The 16,382-nt window shown below is 39.5% G+C and overlaps 1 protein-coding gene across 13 annotated transcripts in view; it reads right to left on the reverse strand.

Annotated features, from left to right (window-relative positions):
• Nucleotides 1–2,199: 2,199 nt before the first annotated feature.
• Nucleotides 2,200–16,382, reverse strand: part of INPP4A (inositol polyphosphate-4-phosphatase type I A) — a 110,660-nt gene continuing 96,477 nt past the window's right edge. For 7 of the 13 annotated variants that reach the window (XM_054272189.1, XM_054272186.1, XM_054272187.1 and 4 more), the window contains 3 exons: nt 15,097–15,209; nt 14,589–14,743; nt 9,188–9,390 (listed from right to left, as the gene is read on the reverse strand). In XM_054272189.1, the coding sequence (XP_054128164.1) occupies nt 9,210–9,390; nt 14,589–14,743; nt 15,097–15,209 (449 nt within the window). In that variant the 3' untranslated portion in view covers nt 9,188–9,209. Of the gene's footprint in view, nt 5,292–9,186; nt 9,391–14,588; nt 14,744–15,096; nt 15,210–16,382 lie in introns of those variants that run through there. The other 6 variants (XM_054272199.1, XM_054272198.1, XM_054272197.1 and 3 more) reach the window with 2 other exon arrangements.

Genomic DNA, 16,382 nt, shown 5'->3' on the forward strand with positions numbered 1-16,382 from the left:
TGTGTGTGAGCACCATGGCACCAGGCCAGCCTTGCTTCCACAGCGGCCTCCTTCCCTCCCTCCTTCCCTCCTTCCCTTCCTCCCTCCCTTCCACCAGAGGAAGGCAGTGGCCTCTGCTGTGGGGCCTCCCTGGCTGGCCAGGACACCCAGAGTGGGTGGGAATGTGCAGGTGGCTGTGGATGGAAGAGGACAAGTAGGAACCCCTGGCTGGGTCCTGGTGCTCCCAAACCTCCCCAGTGTGCTGTGTCTGTCACCCAGGATCACAGAACATTCTGGTCAGAAGGGCTCACCAGGACCATCAAGTCCAACCCCTGAGCAAATGGTCCATACAGGGATGAAACCCCCAACCTTGGTGTTATTACCACCACACTCCTAGCAGTCTCCCACAGGGAGCAGGGTTTTGGCCATTCCTGGTGTCCAGGCTGAAAGGTCCCAGTGACCCCTCTGTCCATGTCAGTCACTCTTGTTACTCAACCATTTTCTGCTTACCCCTCTTCAAATCACATTGTGAATAAATGGATAAACTGCATCCATCTGAATTGTGAAGGGCAAAATATTTCATTAACTGGGAGAGAATGTTCTCCTGACATTTAAAGCAATATGATAAAAAGAGGTTGCTGTTATGTTTTCCCCTTCATTGCCTAGAAGTCTTGTCGTTCATTGGGAAGAGATATTTTAAACAAACCCACTTGCAGTCAGCAACAATATATAGACACAAAGTTTCACAAAGATATAAGTCTGAGATATATTTAGGAATTCACAAACTGAAAAAGGTGGAAAAAGTTCACACTTGGTCACCAAAATTACATACAGCTTCTTCTGATGAGGATTCTTTCTCTAGTTTAAACAAGTGGTTTGCTATTTTTTCTTGGTTTTCTATTCTGCCATGCATTTTTTGTGTTTTATCTATGAATATTTCCTCTCTTTTGGCACAGTACATGTTTCAGACTTGAAGCACATCTGTGGCACCAGGTAACCCCTTCAGAAGTGCTGCTGGTACCTGTACACAGACTCCTGTACCAGCACGTCCAGCCGTGCCTGAAGGGCAGCAGAAGTCATGGGGAGAGATGGAATTCTGCTCCAGAGCAGGGCCCGTGGTCATTGCTGCTCCCAGCAGCTCCCCATGGGATCCCTCACAGCCCACAGGCACACAGGGCCCTCACACAGCCCCAGTGCCCAGGGAACCCAGAGTCATGGCCAGGGCTCCACATGGAGCAATCTTTATGGAAACACCTTCACCAGCTTCAAACATGGGACACTTCCGATAGCTCAGAATGCCTTCTAAAGATGTCAGATTTTCACCCATTTTTTTAAACAGCCCATCTTTTAAAATCAAGAATAATACTGGTAGATACTTTTTGAACACCAATTAGAAGTTTTAAAATCTGTGTATATATTTTTTTATATATGCATCTGATTTTGCATTTGCAGTTCAGGAATTCCTACCTGTCAAGCATCTTCTTCTCCTGCATTTTGAATGAAAGCAGTGTGGGTTTTTATCGTCTATTGTTTTTCCTTTTATATAACAAAAAAACCAAATCACTGAGCTCCACTAATGCTCCTCAGCCCTCTTTCACACAAAGAAAATTCTATTTGGCAGTGCCCAAACTCCCAGTGGAAACAGAGTTCTGTTTTTGTGTTCTATTCTTCATTTTTTACAGAAATCGGAATGCTCTGAATTATTGTCTGTTACACTATTATATAAACTTTATTTAATTTGAAATCAAAATGACAATCAACAAGGACAATCTGTCCCTGCTGAAAAGCAGCACAACTGCTAAAGCTGCTTGGAGGGATGAGTTGGCTCAATGGGAAGCAGCAGCAGAGAAAAAAATCTGCTAATGGAAGGAAAAGTGAAAGAACAGAGAACAAAGATCAGGAAGCTCTTACAGAATATTCACAGAGGAAGTAGGTAAAATTAAGGAAGAAGAATATGTCATATCACTTCTTTACTTAACTGCTGCTGCACAATGCACACCATGTGGGACAAGCTGGTGCCTCACTTAACTACAGAAAATTGGCATCAGCTGTTTTTTACAGGGCTGAGAAGTAACTACTTCCTGACTTGCACATCTGTGTAAAATGACTCCCTACAAAACTTGGCTTTATGTGCTCTCCAACAGATAAAAGTGTGTCAAGTCAAGGAGCCTGAAAGTGTTTACTTTCACTTACCACAGACATATTAAAAGTAAGCCACCATTGTTATTCTTGTCAGTTCTTTATTGGTTTTCATCCTAAAGACTAGCACATTTACAGCATACATGGATTGGATGAACTAGAATATATAAAACAGTAGCCATATGTTTATGATATATTAATACTGCCCAAAACCAAATAAATAAAAATATTTCAATGCACAAAGCATAGCAAATACAGTCGTGTTGGGACAAAACTGTGTCATATAATACAATAATTTTACACGTATAAATGAAAAAAAGGCAACTGTGCTGTAGGTACTTTCACAGAACATACACAGAACATACTTGGCAACAGTTTTCTTCTTTTACCTTTGTATGTTTTATAATTTAAAAAATGTACTCAAAAAAGGAACATTAGACAGAACTTCATTTTACAGTAATCCTTAGATTTGCCTCTCCTGTGCAACAGAAAAGCTCTCTTCCCCCTTGTGAGGGTCCCATGTGGACTTCATGTGTCACAGTTTTCTCTGGAGCACCGGTCGAGCCCTCGCTGTCGGCGCTGCCCTCGGCAGGAGCCCAAGCTGTGCCCATCCTGGCAGTGCCATGGCTATCCCAGCAGTGCCATGTCCATCCCAGCAGTGCCATGTCCATCCCGGCAGTGCCATGTCCATCCTGGCAGTGCCAATTCCATCCCGGCAGTGCCATGTCCATCCCAGCAGTGCCATGTCCATCCTGGCAGTGCCATGTCCAGGGGACACCGCGCTGGCAGCTCAGCACCTGGCACAGCCCCGCGGCATCCGGGGCTGTGGCTCCAGACAAAATTCAGCAACATTTTCAGATTCCATTGCCATACAAAATAAATAAAGGATTGCTAAGCTCTACAGCAGGTCTAATGATTGTTGGCCACCGTCTAAGAGAGCGGCACTGGTAATTGTTACAAGAGACATTTGTTATTTCCTTCTGAAGCTGAACATTGGGAGATTTTTAGTGTAACAATACAGGACTTAAAATAAACAACGTTTGAAATAGACAAAATAAAATTATCAACTCATAAAATTATGAACTCATAAAAACTAAGGGATATAAAGAGCATAGTTCATACAAAAATAAAGTAGCATTTCATAATGGGCCAGGGACTGAAGGCTGAGCAGAACTAATGGAGTAGCATGTCTACAGAGATCCCACTGAAAAATGTTTCATCACATATTTCTTTACATATTAGCAAAAAAATAAAATCAACACTCATTAATTGGCTAACAAGGTTTGCAACATTTCCGAGTGACCGTTCTACTGCAGATGATTTGTTCAGACCTGGGGTAGGTACTACAATACATTGCTTTTGCAAAGAATTCCATGTTTTGTTATCCTAAAGAGTCTAAAATAATGGTAACAGCCTAGTTCAGCAGAACTCTCTGACCTGGCTTTGTGACATGCTGCTCAGTGTTAAACTGCAAAAAGCAAAATGCAAAAACTGCTGGACCTGTAACCCCCAAACCTATATGGGAGCAGAATGAACATGGCTGATTGATAGAGCAGTGACAGCACAGACAAACATCAGTGAGAGGGAGAAAGAAATCAGAAAACAGCCATATACTTACCTGGCTGTTGCTACTCCCCCAAGAAAAAATGGGCAGATTTTTTCTATTCTAAAACTCAGATTTTTAGGAACCAAGAAGGAAAGGACAGTGTGCTGAATGAAACTAGCTAGAGATTACTGGATCCTGTTAAAATTTGGAAATTAACATTTAGCTGCTTTTTAAAATGCTATCTTAGCTTCAAAGGCATTCTTTGGGAGATTATTTCAGAGGAGATCTGTTGAACATTTTTTATCATATGCTATCCAACTGACCACCTTTGTCATAAGCTAGAACCCACCTGTGGTTCTCAGGCACGAGCAGTAGCACTGAGCAGTTCCCCTCTATCGACACAGGGCATTGCTACCTTCCTCAGAAATACCCTGACACCGGCCACACTTTCCCCCACCAGGACTCTCAACAGGTGAAATGCAAAGGTAAACAGAACCCAATTTTGATTTTGGAGCAAAGGGGATGCATTGGGCACTTTGAGACATTTGGTAATGACATACAAAACCAATACAGGAAAATCGTATGCTGACCAAAATAACGTAACGCCCCGAGATACTGAGGCTTACAATCCAGAAGTGATATAAAAAACCCATGGGTAAAAATGTGTTAATTAATGTACAACACCATGGAATATACTGAACATGTCATGTGCAACATCAGCAATTTGCTTGTTGCACTTGCCTTAGAGTGGGGAAGGGCATGGGGAACTGTTGCTGGCATTAATAGTTAAGCATCATGATGTTTCTGAAATACTTTTAAAAAAAGTGTGCCCAAGGCCTTATCGGCCAAAGATGACAGGAATTTCTTTTATTTGAACTGAATTATAAACCAGACCTCACATGTCTGGTTTATATATACAAGTGGCCTTTTATATATTGTTAATTTCATACATGAAGGTGGCATCCTATATACAGTAAAACAATTCTTTCTCCTGGCTCTTATTGTGCTGATTTTTTTTTTTAATCAAACCCCCTTTTATTGATTGTAACAATGCGTTCTACAGTTACTAAACTGTCTAGGATCCTTTTTATTTACAACTTTTGAATTTTACTCTCAGTTTTAAAAAGTTTAGGAAAAGCTCAATCTGAAATCAACTCAGTATAAAAAGATGTTATGGAAACAGCTGCCTAAATGCCGTTCCTAGAGTCCTTGCCCATCCAGGAGGTACCTAGCTATTTGCATATAGGTAATTATTAAGTAGCACAGTATCTGCTCATCTTACATACACTGAAGGCTATTGAGAGTCATCACACTATTCTCAAGCTAAGGTGTCAGAATAATTGTTACTATAGATTCCAATTCAGTAACATGCTCTGTATGACCTAATGAAACATACAAAAAGGTTATTTATCTCTTCTGGATGACAAAATCATGTGTTAATCTAGAGTGTATCCACATGTTTTAATGGAACAGCAATTAAAGGACATGGTATGCTTATGTTTCAACTTTTCCATAAGTTCCTTCTGGAGGCCTGTAATACTTTGGGAAAGCCTTCAGTTGCAGGGAATTAAATGCATACTTGCGACATCCAACATTCTTCATTGTATTTTCTCGGCGACAACCCTCACTAGGGAAAAAAACAAGCACAAAAAATGACAGCAGTAAAAGGGAAAAAAAAAGAAAAAAGACTTAAACTAAGATGAAATGAACTGGTTATTTTATAGCATTAAAATAAAGTTGGTTATATTTAATGAGCGTTTAATTAATTTGCCACTGCAAATATTAAAAGAGATGATTCATCATACAATGCCAGTAAGAAGCACACAGAATGGACACAAGCTATGTCTGATTGCTAGTTTTGCATTTCTAGAAAGCAGCAGCACATCTACTGAAAAGGCTCTTTCACGCCAGTTTCATGTATTTCAAGGTACACTGTTGAGGAGTTCACATGCCATTCACTGCACAAGGGATCCCAAGGGATTGCTTAAAAGCAGTTCTGCTAATTTATTAGCACATAAAGCTGAAAACCAAAACCTGCTGATCTCTCTATAAGAGCTTTAAAGTAATTTTATTGTTCCCTGTATATCAGTATTATAAGTATTTACTTAAAGATTAGAGCTGATACAAAAATAATGTATGCCTTTCTAGTTATCTCTGCATGCATAAATGGACATGAAAACCAAGGCAATCTAAAAAAATCCTAATCATGAAATAGCAGTGCAAAAAAGACTGGCTGCATCATCACCCCAAAGAAACAAAGCTGTGCAGAATTTAATTTTCACCCAATATTTTGGTGCAACTGCCCCACATTACAAAGAGGTTCTGTGCTACAATAGAAAACTACTCCAGTTATAAGGCTTCTTTACACTTGTAAATCTAATCCACAGTTCCTTTGATTATATCCAAAAAACAGACATACAAAGAGGAAGCACTATCTTTTAAATATATATTATAAATCAATTTAGGCTTGCAGGAGAATTATTATCCCTGATTGAGGACTGGAACCTAAACAATGACAACTAGACCTTCATGGCAAAGTGTACAGTACAGCATCTTATGGTGGAAATGTCAGATTAGTCCTGTCTTGGAGACAGCTGCAGCATCTACCAGGTAAGCTGGGATCATCTGATTCAAAAGGAGGGTTTGGATTCTGGTTCAGTTTGAAAGCTCTCGTGCTCTTACAGACCTCACCATTCTTCTAATTTTGGTTCATGAAACTGGCTGTAACTGTGTTCTGTATGTAATACCTAGTTTAACTTCATAAAATACAGTAATTTTTTTTCTTTACTTTAAGGAATAGTTTAACTAAGTTTGAAATTTGTCTCTGGAGCACATTCTGTGCTTGCCTTTTATAGAATGGATCATCTGTGATGACACTGTTTTTCTGGCACTGGTTTGTGTTTCACAAAACTCCCCCGATGGCTCTTGCAGCCAAATAGATACATCAAAAGTTTGCACAACTCATACTTCAGAGAACTAATAAAAGCAGTAAGTTTAACTAGCAAATATGTAATGCTAGGTGAGCATTTTAACTGCAAAGTGAATCATTCTCTTCATATCACATTTCACTGCATCTGGTTATTGCATGTGTCCCTCATGGCACAGATACAGTGACAAGGATTTATTGCCCACATTTCACATGCCATCTTCCTTGTCCTGGAAATATATAAGGAGGATGCAGTACTGCATCTTAAATCTGAATGCCTTAACAAAAGCACAGACCAGGCCCCAAAAGGGAAAAAAAAGCCCCAAATTTTTTCCCATTGAAATGAAAAAGAAAAAACCTACATTTTTTTCCAAGAAGCCTGGGCTTTCATTCCAAACAGTTTTAAGGTGGTCTTACTGCAACCCTAGTGGTAATCATGAGCAGCACCTTCACACTTTAAACAGATTAACAATCTCAGGGAGCTCAGTGGATGTGCCTGCCACCAGAGTGTGGCTGCACCCTGGAACAGCTGCCCAGGGCGGTGTTTGTGGCCCCAAGCCTGGCAGAATGCAAGAAGGGCTCGGACAGCGCTCTCAGCACAGCCTGTGGCAAGCCAGGAACTGATCCTTGGCCCTTCCCGCTCAGGAGATTCTGTGATTCTGAAGTTCCTTTCACATCTGGTTAGACTGAACCCAAGACACCCCCACATTGCAAGATCAAGGCCACAGTCCAACCTGACAACTGCTCACCTTGTAAAAAGGTAGACTGGGGCACCCCCAGCAGACAAACCAGTGCTAACCATAAAGAACAGATGATTTCTGTGGAGACACAGCAGCATCAGGTATCAGCACAGCACAGGGATGTGTCCCAAACCACCACAGCATGATAAACCTCAACAGCAGTGAGGATGCACCAATGTACTGAAACTCATTGCAACTAAAAATTAATATAATACGTGCTTTTTATATATATAGATAAGCATATATGTCTTTGTGTTGTTTTTTTGGTTTTTTTTTCCTTTAAAAACAAAATTGGAAGAATAGTGAGGAAAAATATTAAGAGATAGTGTACTGCACAGTCTGATTTCATGAAGACACAAATATAACCACACAATTTTTTTTTTTAGTTAGAATAATTAAATCCAAATTTAGGATTTAATTCTGATTTTTATTCTAACTGTGCTTTTATACTTTTTTTTTTTTTATTTCAGCATATTTCTCTCAGCAGCTCTCAGTTCCATTAAAATTTATAATAAAAGCTAAAGCTATCTATATTTTTTGAGCAAGTTAATAGTAGAAAATACAAATCACAGTACTAGTTCTCCTCAGAAGCCCAATGTCATCTCAGGCACCAAGCGAAGTAAAACCCCTTATGAAGTTATCAAACTACATTAAATGAGGTTAGTTTTTTTATCAGCTATTGCTATTGACAAGCTCTGCCAGACCACAGCATCAAGAAAATCTTTCCATTTAAATTGGCCTCCCCTAGTTTGATGTTATATATAAATGATGATCAAATTTCATCTGCAATTACTCTGCATCACTAAACTAGGAAGCCACTTCAGCCTCATCACTTAAATAAATGCTAACTTGCCATTGCTCGCTTATCACTAAGCCACTATCAGCATCATAATTTATTAAAGCTGTGCAACGCTTAAAAATGGAAGTAACAGTAATATTTAGTCTAATGTAATCAAAATAAAGCCCAGTGGAAAACCTGAAACCCATCTACTAAAGGAGTTAACTGAAACCTCCCACTTCTTGCCTGAAAATTAAAGACCACTATCTTTAACTTCTAGGATGCCCATATTTCACAGTAAGTTCTATAACAGAGCACCTAAAATAGATAATGGATCATTAGCAGGCTAATGCCAGTCACATCCCCTTCCTAACCACAAGGTTCATTTTCCTCATGTCTTTAATACATTGCAAAATGCAGATCTACAAATAGAATGAAATAATTCTGCATGCAGCACACTGCAAGTTGTTTTATGAGTGTTTTCTAGTCTATTAGAATATATTTAACCATGAGAAAGGAACAAAACTATGTTTCTACAAACTTCAATAATGTAATTTGGATATTATGCTTTTAAATGAAAGTATAAATTTGTTACTTCTTTAAATAAATTTCTTACAATTTCTTATAAACCCCACCCATGTTTTTATTTTTCTCTTCGTACCTCGTAAAAATGAAAGGCAAGGTTAGCATACACCTTAAATATACAAAAAGATACAAATTCTTTTCAGACAGAGTTCCTTTCTCTGGAATACATGAAACAAGTAACACAAAACTGTATTTGGTAAGAGATCTTCAGGCCGGCTAAAGTAAAGAGGTAACAGGCCAATGTCAGACTATGTTACAAGCACTGAAAGCAGAACAATAATTTAAAGTTTCAATACAACTGTTTTTGGATAAAATAATTTGATGTATATTTACAGTTTAGTACAATAGAAACGTAAAATTGTAAGGCATAATAATAATTCTTGGCAGACAATGCTATGACACATTCCTTTGTCCAGCAGGTACCAAGTGGCAATACACATTCAAGCACTTTTTTGTTTTTGTGGGTTTTTGTTGTTTTTCTTTTTTTTCTTTTTTTTTTGTTTTTGAACTCTATCTTCACTTGCAACGTAATCTGGCCACCAGGTATGCTATGCTCAGAAACAGCCACACAATCAGTAAATTGGGGCTGAGAGCTAGTAAAGGAATAGAGTAGAGGAGGCTGGGATCTAGTCTGAAATCTCGGATGGGCACCAAGCCACTCAAGTTCTTCTGGGTGACTATCTCCCGTGTTCCAATGCTGTGAAAAGGAAGAAGTTTGGGAAGAGGGAAAATAAAACAGAACGGAAGACAGACATGCAAATGGATGGATAAAAAGAGATGGCAACACAAGGTGGTCAAGAAAATGAAAAAACATGGAAGAACGCACAACAGAACCAGAAGATGAAGTAAAGAAAGAGTGGAAAAACATCTCAAAAATATGTATCAGTACAGTTATAAAAATAAGGAGAGGGAAAGAGAATAAAAGAGAAAAATAAGAAAGAAGTACTGTAGTCTAGTGAAAATAAACACATGTAGGTTGAACATTAATGGTTTTCCATGTTCATTCTTTCAGATTACCAAGCAACAATACCCCATGCTGCTCTGCCATGCTTTGGCGTGCTGCAAAGAAGTGGAGCTCTGAAAAGCAAGCTGAACATGAATAACCATTGTAGTATTTGACCCTTTCAAACATCTTTCCATGTGGGCTGTAGTGACTTAATTTAACCTCTTAACTACCTTTCCAACACCTTAATTAAAAAAAAAAAAGCCAAAAAAACCCACCCACCTATTTTTCTGCTTGGACATGAATTCAAGGATATATCAATAGGCTTATTTCTGAAGACATGCTGCAAAGCCCATCTCATTGTGCACCCACTCCTTACATTGAGCACCAAAGGCCACAGTGAAGAGCAGCTCCCCAGGTAGCCTGGTTGGCTCTGTAGTGTGGTCTCCAAGTCTGGATCACTCTTATACCCTGAGCACTCCAACTCTATTTTTAGTTTACAAAGCAACAACTAAATGACCAAGATGAACAGAGGGATGGAGCACCTCTCCTACAAGGAAAGGCTGAGAGAATTGGATTTATTTGGCCTGGAAAAGAGATGGCTTAGGGGTGATGGTATTGCAGCCTTCTAGTACTAGAGGAAAGACGGAGAGAGATTATTTACAAAAGCATGTAGTGACAGGACAAGGGGGAATATGCTAAAAGGGAAAGAGAACACGTTTAGATTAAATATAAGGAAAAAATTCTTTATTCTGAGGATGGTGAGGCAGCCAGGGATGTTTATCCCTGGGAGTGTTCAAGGCCAGGCTGGATGGGGCCTTGAGCAAACCTGGTCTAAGGTTCAATTGAATGTGTCCCTGTCCATGGCAGGGGTGTTGGAACTAGATCATCTTCAAGGTCCCTTTCAACTCAAACAATTCTATGATTCTGTGATTCTAAATGCAATCTGTAAGCCTGATGCTGCTCAAGCTTGTGCACTTGCTCCACCCATAACAAACCATCCATAACCTTGATGGTTGAGTAGCAGGGTTATGTAAGCATAAGACAATGTCCTGCAAGAAATCAGACACACCCTGGAGGTGGTGAAAAAGATGCATTCAGATGCCGGTGACACATCAAGCCAAATGGAATTAGGTGGGCAAGGAACTAAACCAACTGTTTTGATCTGGATTTCTGATCTGGATTTGATCCAAATTGGCGATGAAGACATGTTTTCACTCCTGGTGCCCAGTGGTCAAGGCTAGATTGAATCTGTGATGCCTACAAATCCCAATTTCTTTGTAGAAATGGGGAGAGTGTGTGTGTGATCATGACAATCAGCCAGTGGAAACCTAGTGTTTACTGGAAAGTGGTGGATAAAGCCTCAATGAAATGGCCTGGAGGAAGAAAAGTGTTTTAGAATATAGAGAAAATGTACAACACTTGGAGAGGTAAAGAAGGGCTAAAAATGCTAAGCTGGCATTATGAACACCACATGCCACATCCCCACCACTAAAAATTAGTATCATGCTACTCAATTTTACACAAAGACATATACACAGACACATATGGTGGGAATGGAGGCAAGAGCTGGAAAGCGCATTCCTTGTCACTGTTGGCCCCATAAAGATGCTTCCCCCTGACAGGTGAAAAGTCACCTTTTGGAAATATCAAATATTCCAAATTGTACAGGGTCTTAAATCAAAACATTTATCAGCAGACTAGCTCTAGGGTTAGGAGACAGAGCAATTTCCCTTCTACTTTAGCTTGCATTTGGGAGGTGGAGGGCAAGGTTTTTAAATTTTCATATTTATTTCTTAACATCTCCAATCCATTGGAAATAAATAAAAAAAATTTCTCTGAGTCTGATTTGCCAGTTTTGTACCAGTAACTGGCAAGGGATCTCCCTGTCTTTATTTCAACCCATGAGCTTTTTCACATATTTTTCCCCCCTGTCCTGTTGGGGGAAAGTAGGGAACAGCTGGGTGGTCATCTGCTAAGTGGTCTGGCTCAACTTAATATGATTTTATTCTTAAAGCAGGTCAATTAGTGAAGAAATCCAATCAAGACTGTTATCATAGCTGTTCTATTTCATGAGTGGTCATACTCAAACATGATTCCTAGGACTTTATTATGTAATCATTTTAGTCAGCACCATGGTGATTTTCCTCACCTCATTTCCAGCTGCTGTTCAAGAGCTCCTACCAGAGATGGCCCTTCTCTGTTGGCCAAATTGTTTGTGTTGCACCTTCCTAATTAATTTCATTTAATGAAAATGAGCTGGGCTACCCAAAACATGTAAAGGATTTTGCTACCCAGAATGATCTTGACTGCAACTGCCTTAGAGCATATTCCCACAAACAGCTCCACTGGCATTTCTGGCAAGACAGAAATCTAGTAGGAAGAGGGAGGGCAGGCACTCAAAGATCTAGAGGGGAATGTGGGCTGCAGATGGAAGAGACAACCTGAGCCAGCTGGACTTTGACTCTTGTTCTGACTTTACTGGTCAGGTAGCCATGTCCTCTTAGCTTGGAATTCCAGTCATATCATCATGATTTTACTATTTGTGAGCTGGGAGTTACTGTGTGTTTGATTTGGGACTGGAAAGGCTGTAACTTATTTACAGAAAATGACTTTATTGTAATAGGGTATCGGTTTCTAAGGTGAAAGCCACAAACTTGTTTCTGTAAATTTTTATACGAATCTAGAAGAACATTCAATGTTTCCTTCCTGATGTCCCTGCTCATTGAACATAATTATCACAGACACATAATTATCACAAGACTGGGAAAGAAGGGAAGTCCCTGAGGACAAGTAAGTGGGAACTAACACCTCTGAAGACCAACATTACATGGAAGAAGATGATGCTTTCCTAATTTTTTGAAGACTGGTATAAGCAAAGATGTTTTTCTTCTCTGGAAAGTTGTCAGTAGAAAAGAGATTAAATACTTTGAGTCTCACAAATTACTAGTGCTTCTACCCTGTCCTTCCAAATGCCTCAGAAACTTCAAAAGTCTTTAAGAATGAACAAAACCTTGCTTTTCCAGTACACTTAAATAAAAGACCCAAGTTAAAAGAACAAAATTCAAGCTTTCTGAATGCTCTGGAAGCAATCTGGGTACAATTTGCTACCCTTTTTTAACCTGTATCTGTCGTCTAAGTCAGGTGAAACGGTCCAGGCTGGAATGGGATTTGGTGGAGTTGGACTCCTACATATTTGTTCTATAATCCTTGTCTCTCTCATTATGCTTTATTAATTCTGTGCCATTGTTCCTGAGTGGAATTAACAAATAATTTTAAAAATATGACCACCTATCCCAAAGAGCAATAAGAGGAAGAGTGATGGGTTTGAAGAATGGTCTAATCTTGGTTTTCCTTCTGGACAAGTCAGTATTTGTCTTGCACAATCTCTCTTAGTCAAAGATTTAGCAGAAGAAAAAGTCATGTCCTTCACCTGCCAGAGCAAGTCCCTGATGTTGGTAGAACACTCAAGCCAAAGGTTTTGATTAAATTGGCTCTCCTTCAATATCCCTGTGTAGCTCAACACAAAGCAGTAATTTTCTTGGGTCAGTATTTTATCTGATCCTGTGTTATATTAAATTGGTAGACTGAAGGACCAAAACAATGTTATTATTAACCTCTCTCTCTCTCTCTCTCTCTCGATTTGTCCATGATTGCATTAAAAAAACCCAGTGACCCTGTAAAGAATTTGAAGAAAGTAACAAGATTCCCAGTATTTCTCCTAGTTGGTTTTACTCTTATTAAATACACAACTGTGAAACTGTGCAAGAGTTTCAGATGTCTATGTCAACAAGTTGGACAATTTAAATAAAGATGTCTGAGAACCACTTAGTCCATTTTAAGTTAGTAAATTCTCCCTCACAAAGCTGTTTCAAGTTTTGTTTCTAATATCAAGGTTTAAGTAGTTTCTGAGTGCACTTTTCATGTACTGTACTAACTCTGTGACAATGTAGCAAAAAGTGCAGCAAAAAATTGAAAATAAAAAAGTCCAGTGCCACCCAATTAGATGCAGGTATAAACCCCCAGATTACTAGTGTAAGAGGCTGCAAGTGTTATTATATGAGACATTTTTCTTCTAGGTAACTGAAGAGTAAGAAAGGGTCAAACAGCAAAAACATACAGAAAGGATAAGAGAATTGAACACTCTAGAGAATTTGGTGAAAAGACACACGAGTACAGTACATTTGATAAGAGTGAATGTTGAAAAACAGGACTGAACAGCATTGTTGAACTACATTGATAAAGACTAAAGCTAGATTTCTTATCCTTTCTTTTGGTATGTGACTTACGGAGTTTTCCAGCAGTGCTTGAAACAAGGCATTGAACAACAGTAAACAGATTTTTTTTTTAAGTACAGTACTTAATTCTGCAAACATCTCTGCTGCTTCAGAATACAGAACATCATTATTTTGATATGACAACAGCACACTGACACGTTGTGATGAAATTTGGTTGCTATATAGTGTGAAACACTCATACTGACATTTCACCCAGTGAGCAGTGTTTCACTGCTAAAGGATACACTGGCAAACCAGTGCAAACTGCAGGTGTCTGTGTTTCAAAGAACAAAAAACAGTAATCTCCCTGATCTAGAACTAAGAAACCTAGTGCTATGACAGTTCAGGTAAAGTAATCATTAAACAACTTTCAAAGAAGCACCAGTTTCCTGTTCTGTAAGCTCAGCATTAATGGAAAACATATTTTTACATGCTTGTCTGAAAACTCCTGATTTTCTACTGAAATCTCAAGCCCATCTCATATAAATCTGGTAAGAATCAGCTTTAGCATATGCAACTCACAAGCATGGGAGGGATGAATTCTAGCAGTCAGTTTTACAGTTTCCTGACTTTAGCTTACTTTTTTTTTTTCTTTTGATGGAAACAGAGACCATCAGTCCTCTGCAGTTTGCATGGTTCCTTATTTAGGAATAAGCAATGTGGTCAAACTCTTACCTCCTCATACACTCCAGAGCCTGAGTGAAGACCTGTGGAGCCATTCCATGTTCATGCTGTAGGATCAAACACTGCTCCAGGGTGATGGACATGGCAGTCCTATCCTTGGCACTCTTACAGCTCGTGAACCGAACCCCGTTGAGTCTGCGGCATATCTGGAAATGGGACAGACAACCCATCACTCCTTCTACAGGCAAAACTTCCTGCCAGAGACAACACCTGTACTTCCCCTCAGACACACACAAATGTTCTCTAGGGCTTCAATGTCAAAGTCTGGCATGTTTGAGGGAGCAGAACGTCATTGTATGAGTTGAGGGGAAAATCTGACATGGAAAATACATTTTATTTCCCCATGTCTCATTCTAGAGAAGGTCTAGCCCGGCAGCATTTGCAAGCTACATGCAAGCAAATGAAGAAATTCAAACATTCTAGTAATAAAAAAGGGGCAAATACATATGAATACAGAAAATCAGCTGAACTATGCAGAGATGGTTAGATGAATAAATACCTCAGCAGCTTGCCAAAGGATATCAACATTCTTGTTTTTCCTTGCATGAACATTTTGTCCCAGAAATCTTAACAGTTCAGGCAGGCACGTCTGACTACGAGATCGAGGTAGACCTATAAAGTAAACAAAATCAACTCCACTTATCTATCTGTATTCAACAGATCTTTTACAAAGTGTTTCTGTATGCCTGTTGCAAACACATTTGTGTTTTCTTGAAACTGGAAAAATTATTCAAGTTCTGATTTACTTAGTATCATCAACAAAACAAAATCACGTCTAATAAACTCAATTGGAAATATAAATTCCAGTTATTTAAAACTTCAGGGACTCAGAATCTAATAGCAGTATAATAAGAGAATGAACAAAGGGAGCAAGATTGGTATCGTCTTTTCATTTCAGATTTGACAGGAGAACATGCATGACTTCAGAGAAACTCTGAAGATATTTTATATTCTGCTCACATTTTCGATTTTAAATTTGCAAGCTGGTAGCTTTCAGTTACAAGAAACACCCACAGGACACCACATTGTCATGTTCTGTTTATTAATATTTCACTAAGTAGAAATAAAGTAGTTGAAATTTTTGAGAGTACCTTCAGTACTCATCTTCTGTGTTCAAACTGTTGCACATGATCTCTTACACATGTAGCAAGATACTCCAGACAATCAATTACAAGTATTTAACAAGTTCTCTTTTTTTAAAGGAGTAACCACAGAGAACACCAACTAAAGTTGTGACTGAATAAATACAGAGGTATGCACTGTAAGAGATAACATTGTGACAAAAAGAATCCTACATGAGTGACACCTGAGGCTTTATTTTAGGCCTACTTCTCACAGCAAAGTCTCAGGTTGGACTAACCTGATCTCCTAGAGGAAGGTGACCTGCTGAGCACATGGGGGAAGGCTGTGGATGTTGTTTACCTGGACCTTGGCAAAGCCTTTATTGCTGTTTCCCACAGCATTCTCCTCGACTAAGTGCTCATGGCTTGGTGGGACATTCTGTTCACTGGGTAAAACAACCCAGCTGGATGGCCAGGCCCACAGGGTGCTGGTGAATGGTGCTACACCCAGCTGGTGGCTGGTCACCAGTGTGGCTCCCCAGGGCTCAGTTCTGCAGCCAGTCCTGTTTAAAATCCTTATCAATGATCAGGAGGAGAGGATCAAGTGCACTCTCACTCAGTGGCACCAAGCTGGGCGGCAGTTCTGATCTACTGGGGGGCAGGAAAGCTCTACAGAGGGATCTGGACAGGCTGGATCAATAAGCCAAGGCCACTTTTGTGGGGT

The sequence above is a fragment of the Melozone crissalis genome, unplaced genomic scaffold (genome assembly GCF_028551555.1).
Source record: "Melozone crissalis strain CALT ecotype California unplaced genomic scaffold, PUWL_Pcris_2 ptg000013l_1, whole genome shotgun sequence".
NCBI classification, from domain to species: domain Eukaryota; kingdom Metazoa; phylum Chordata; class Aves; order Passeriformes; family Passerellidae; genus Melozone; species Melozone crissalis.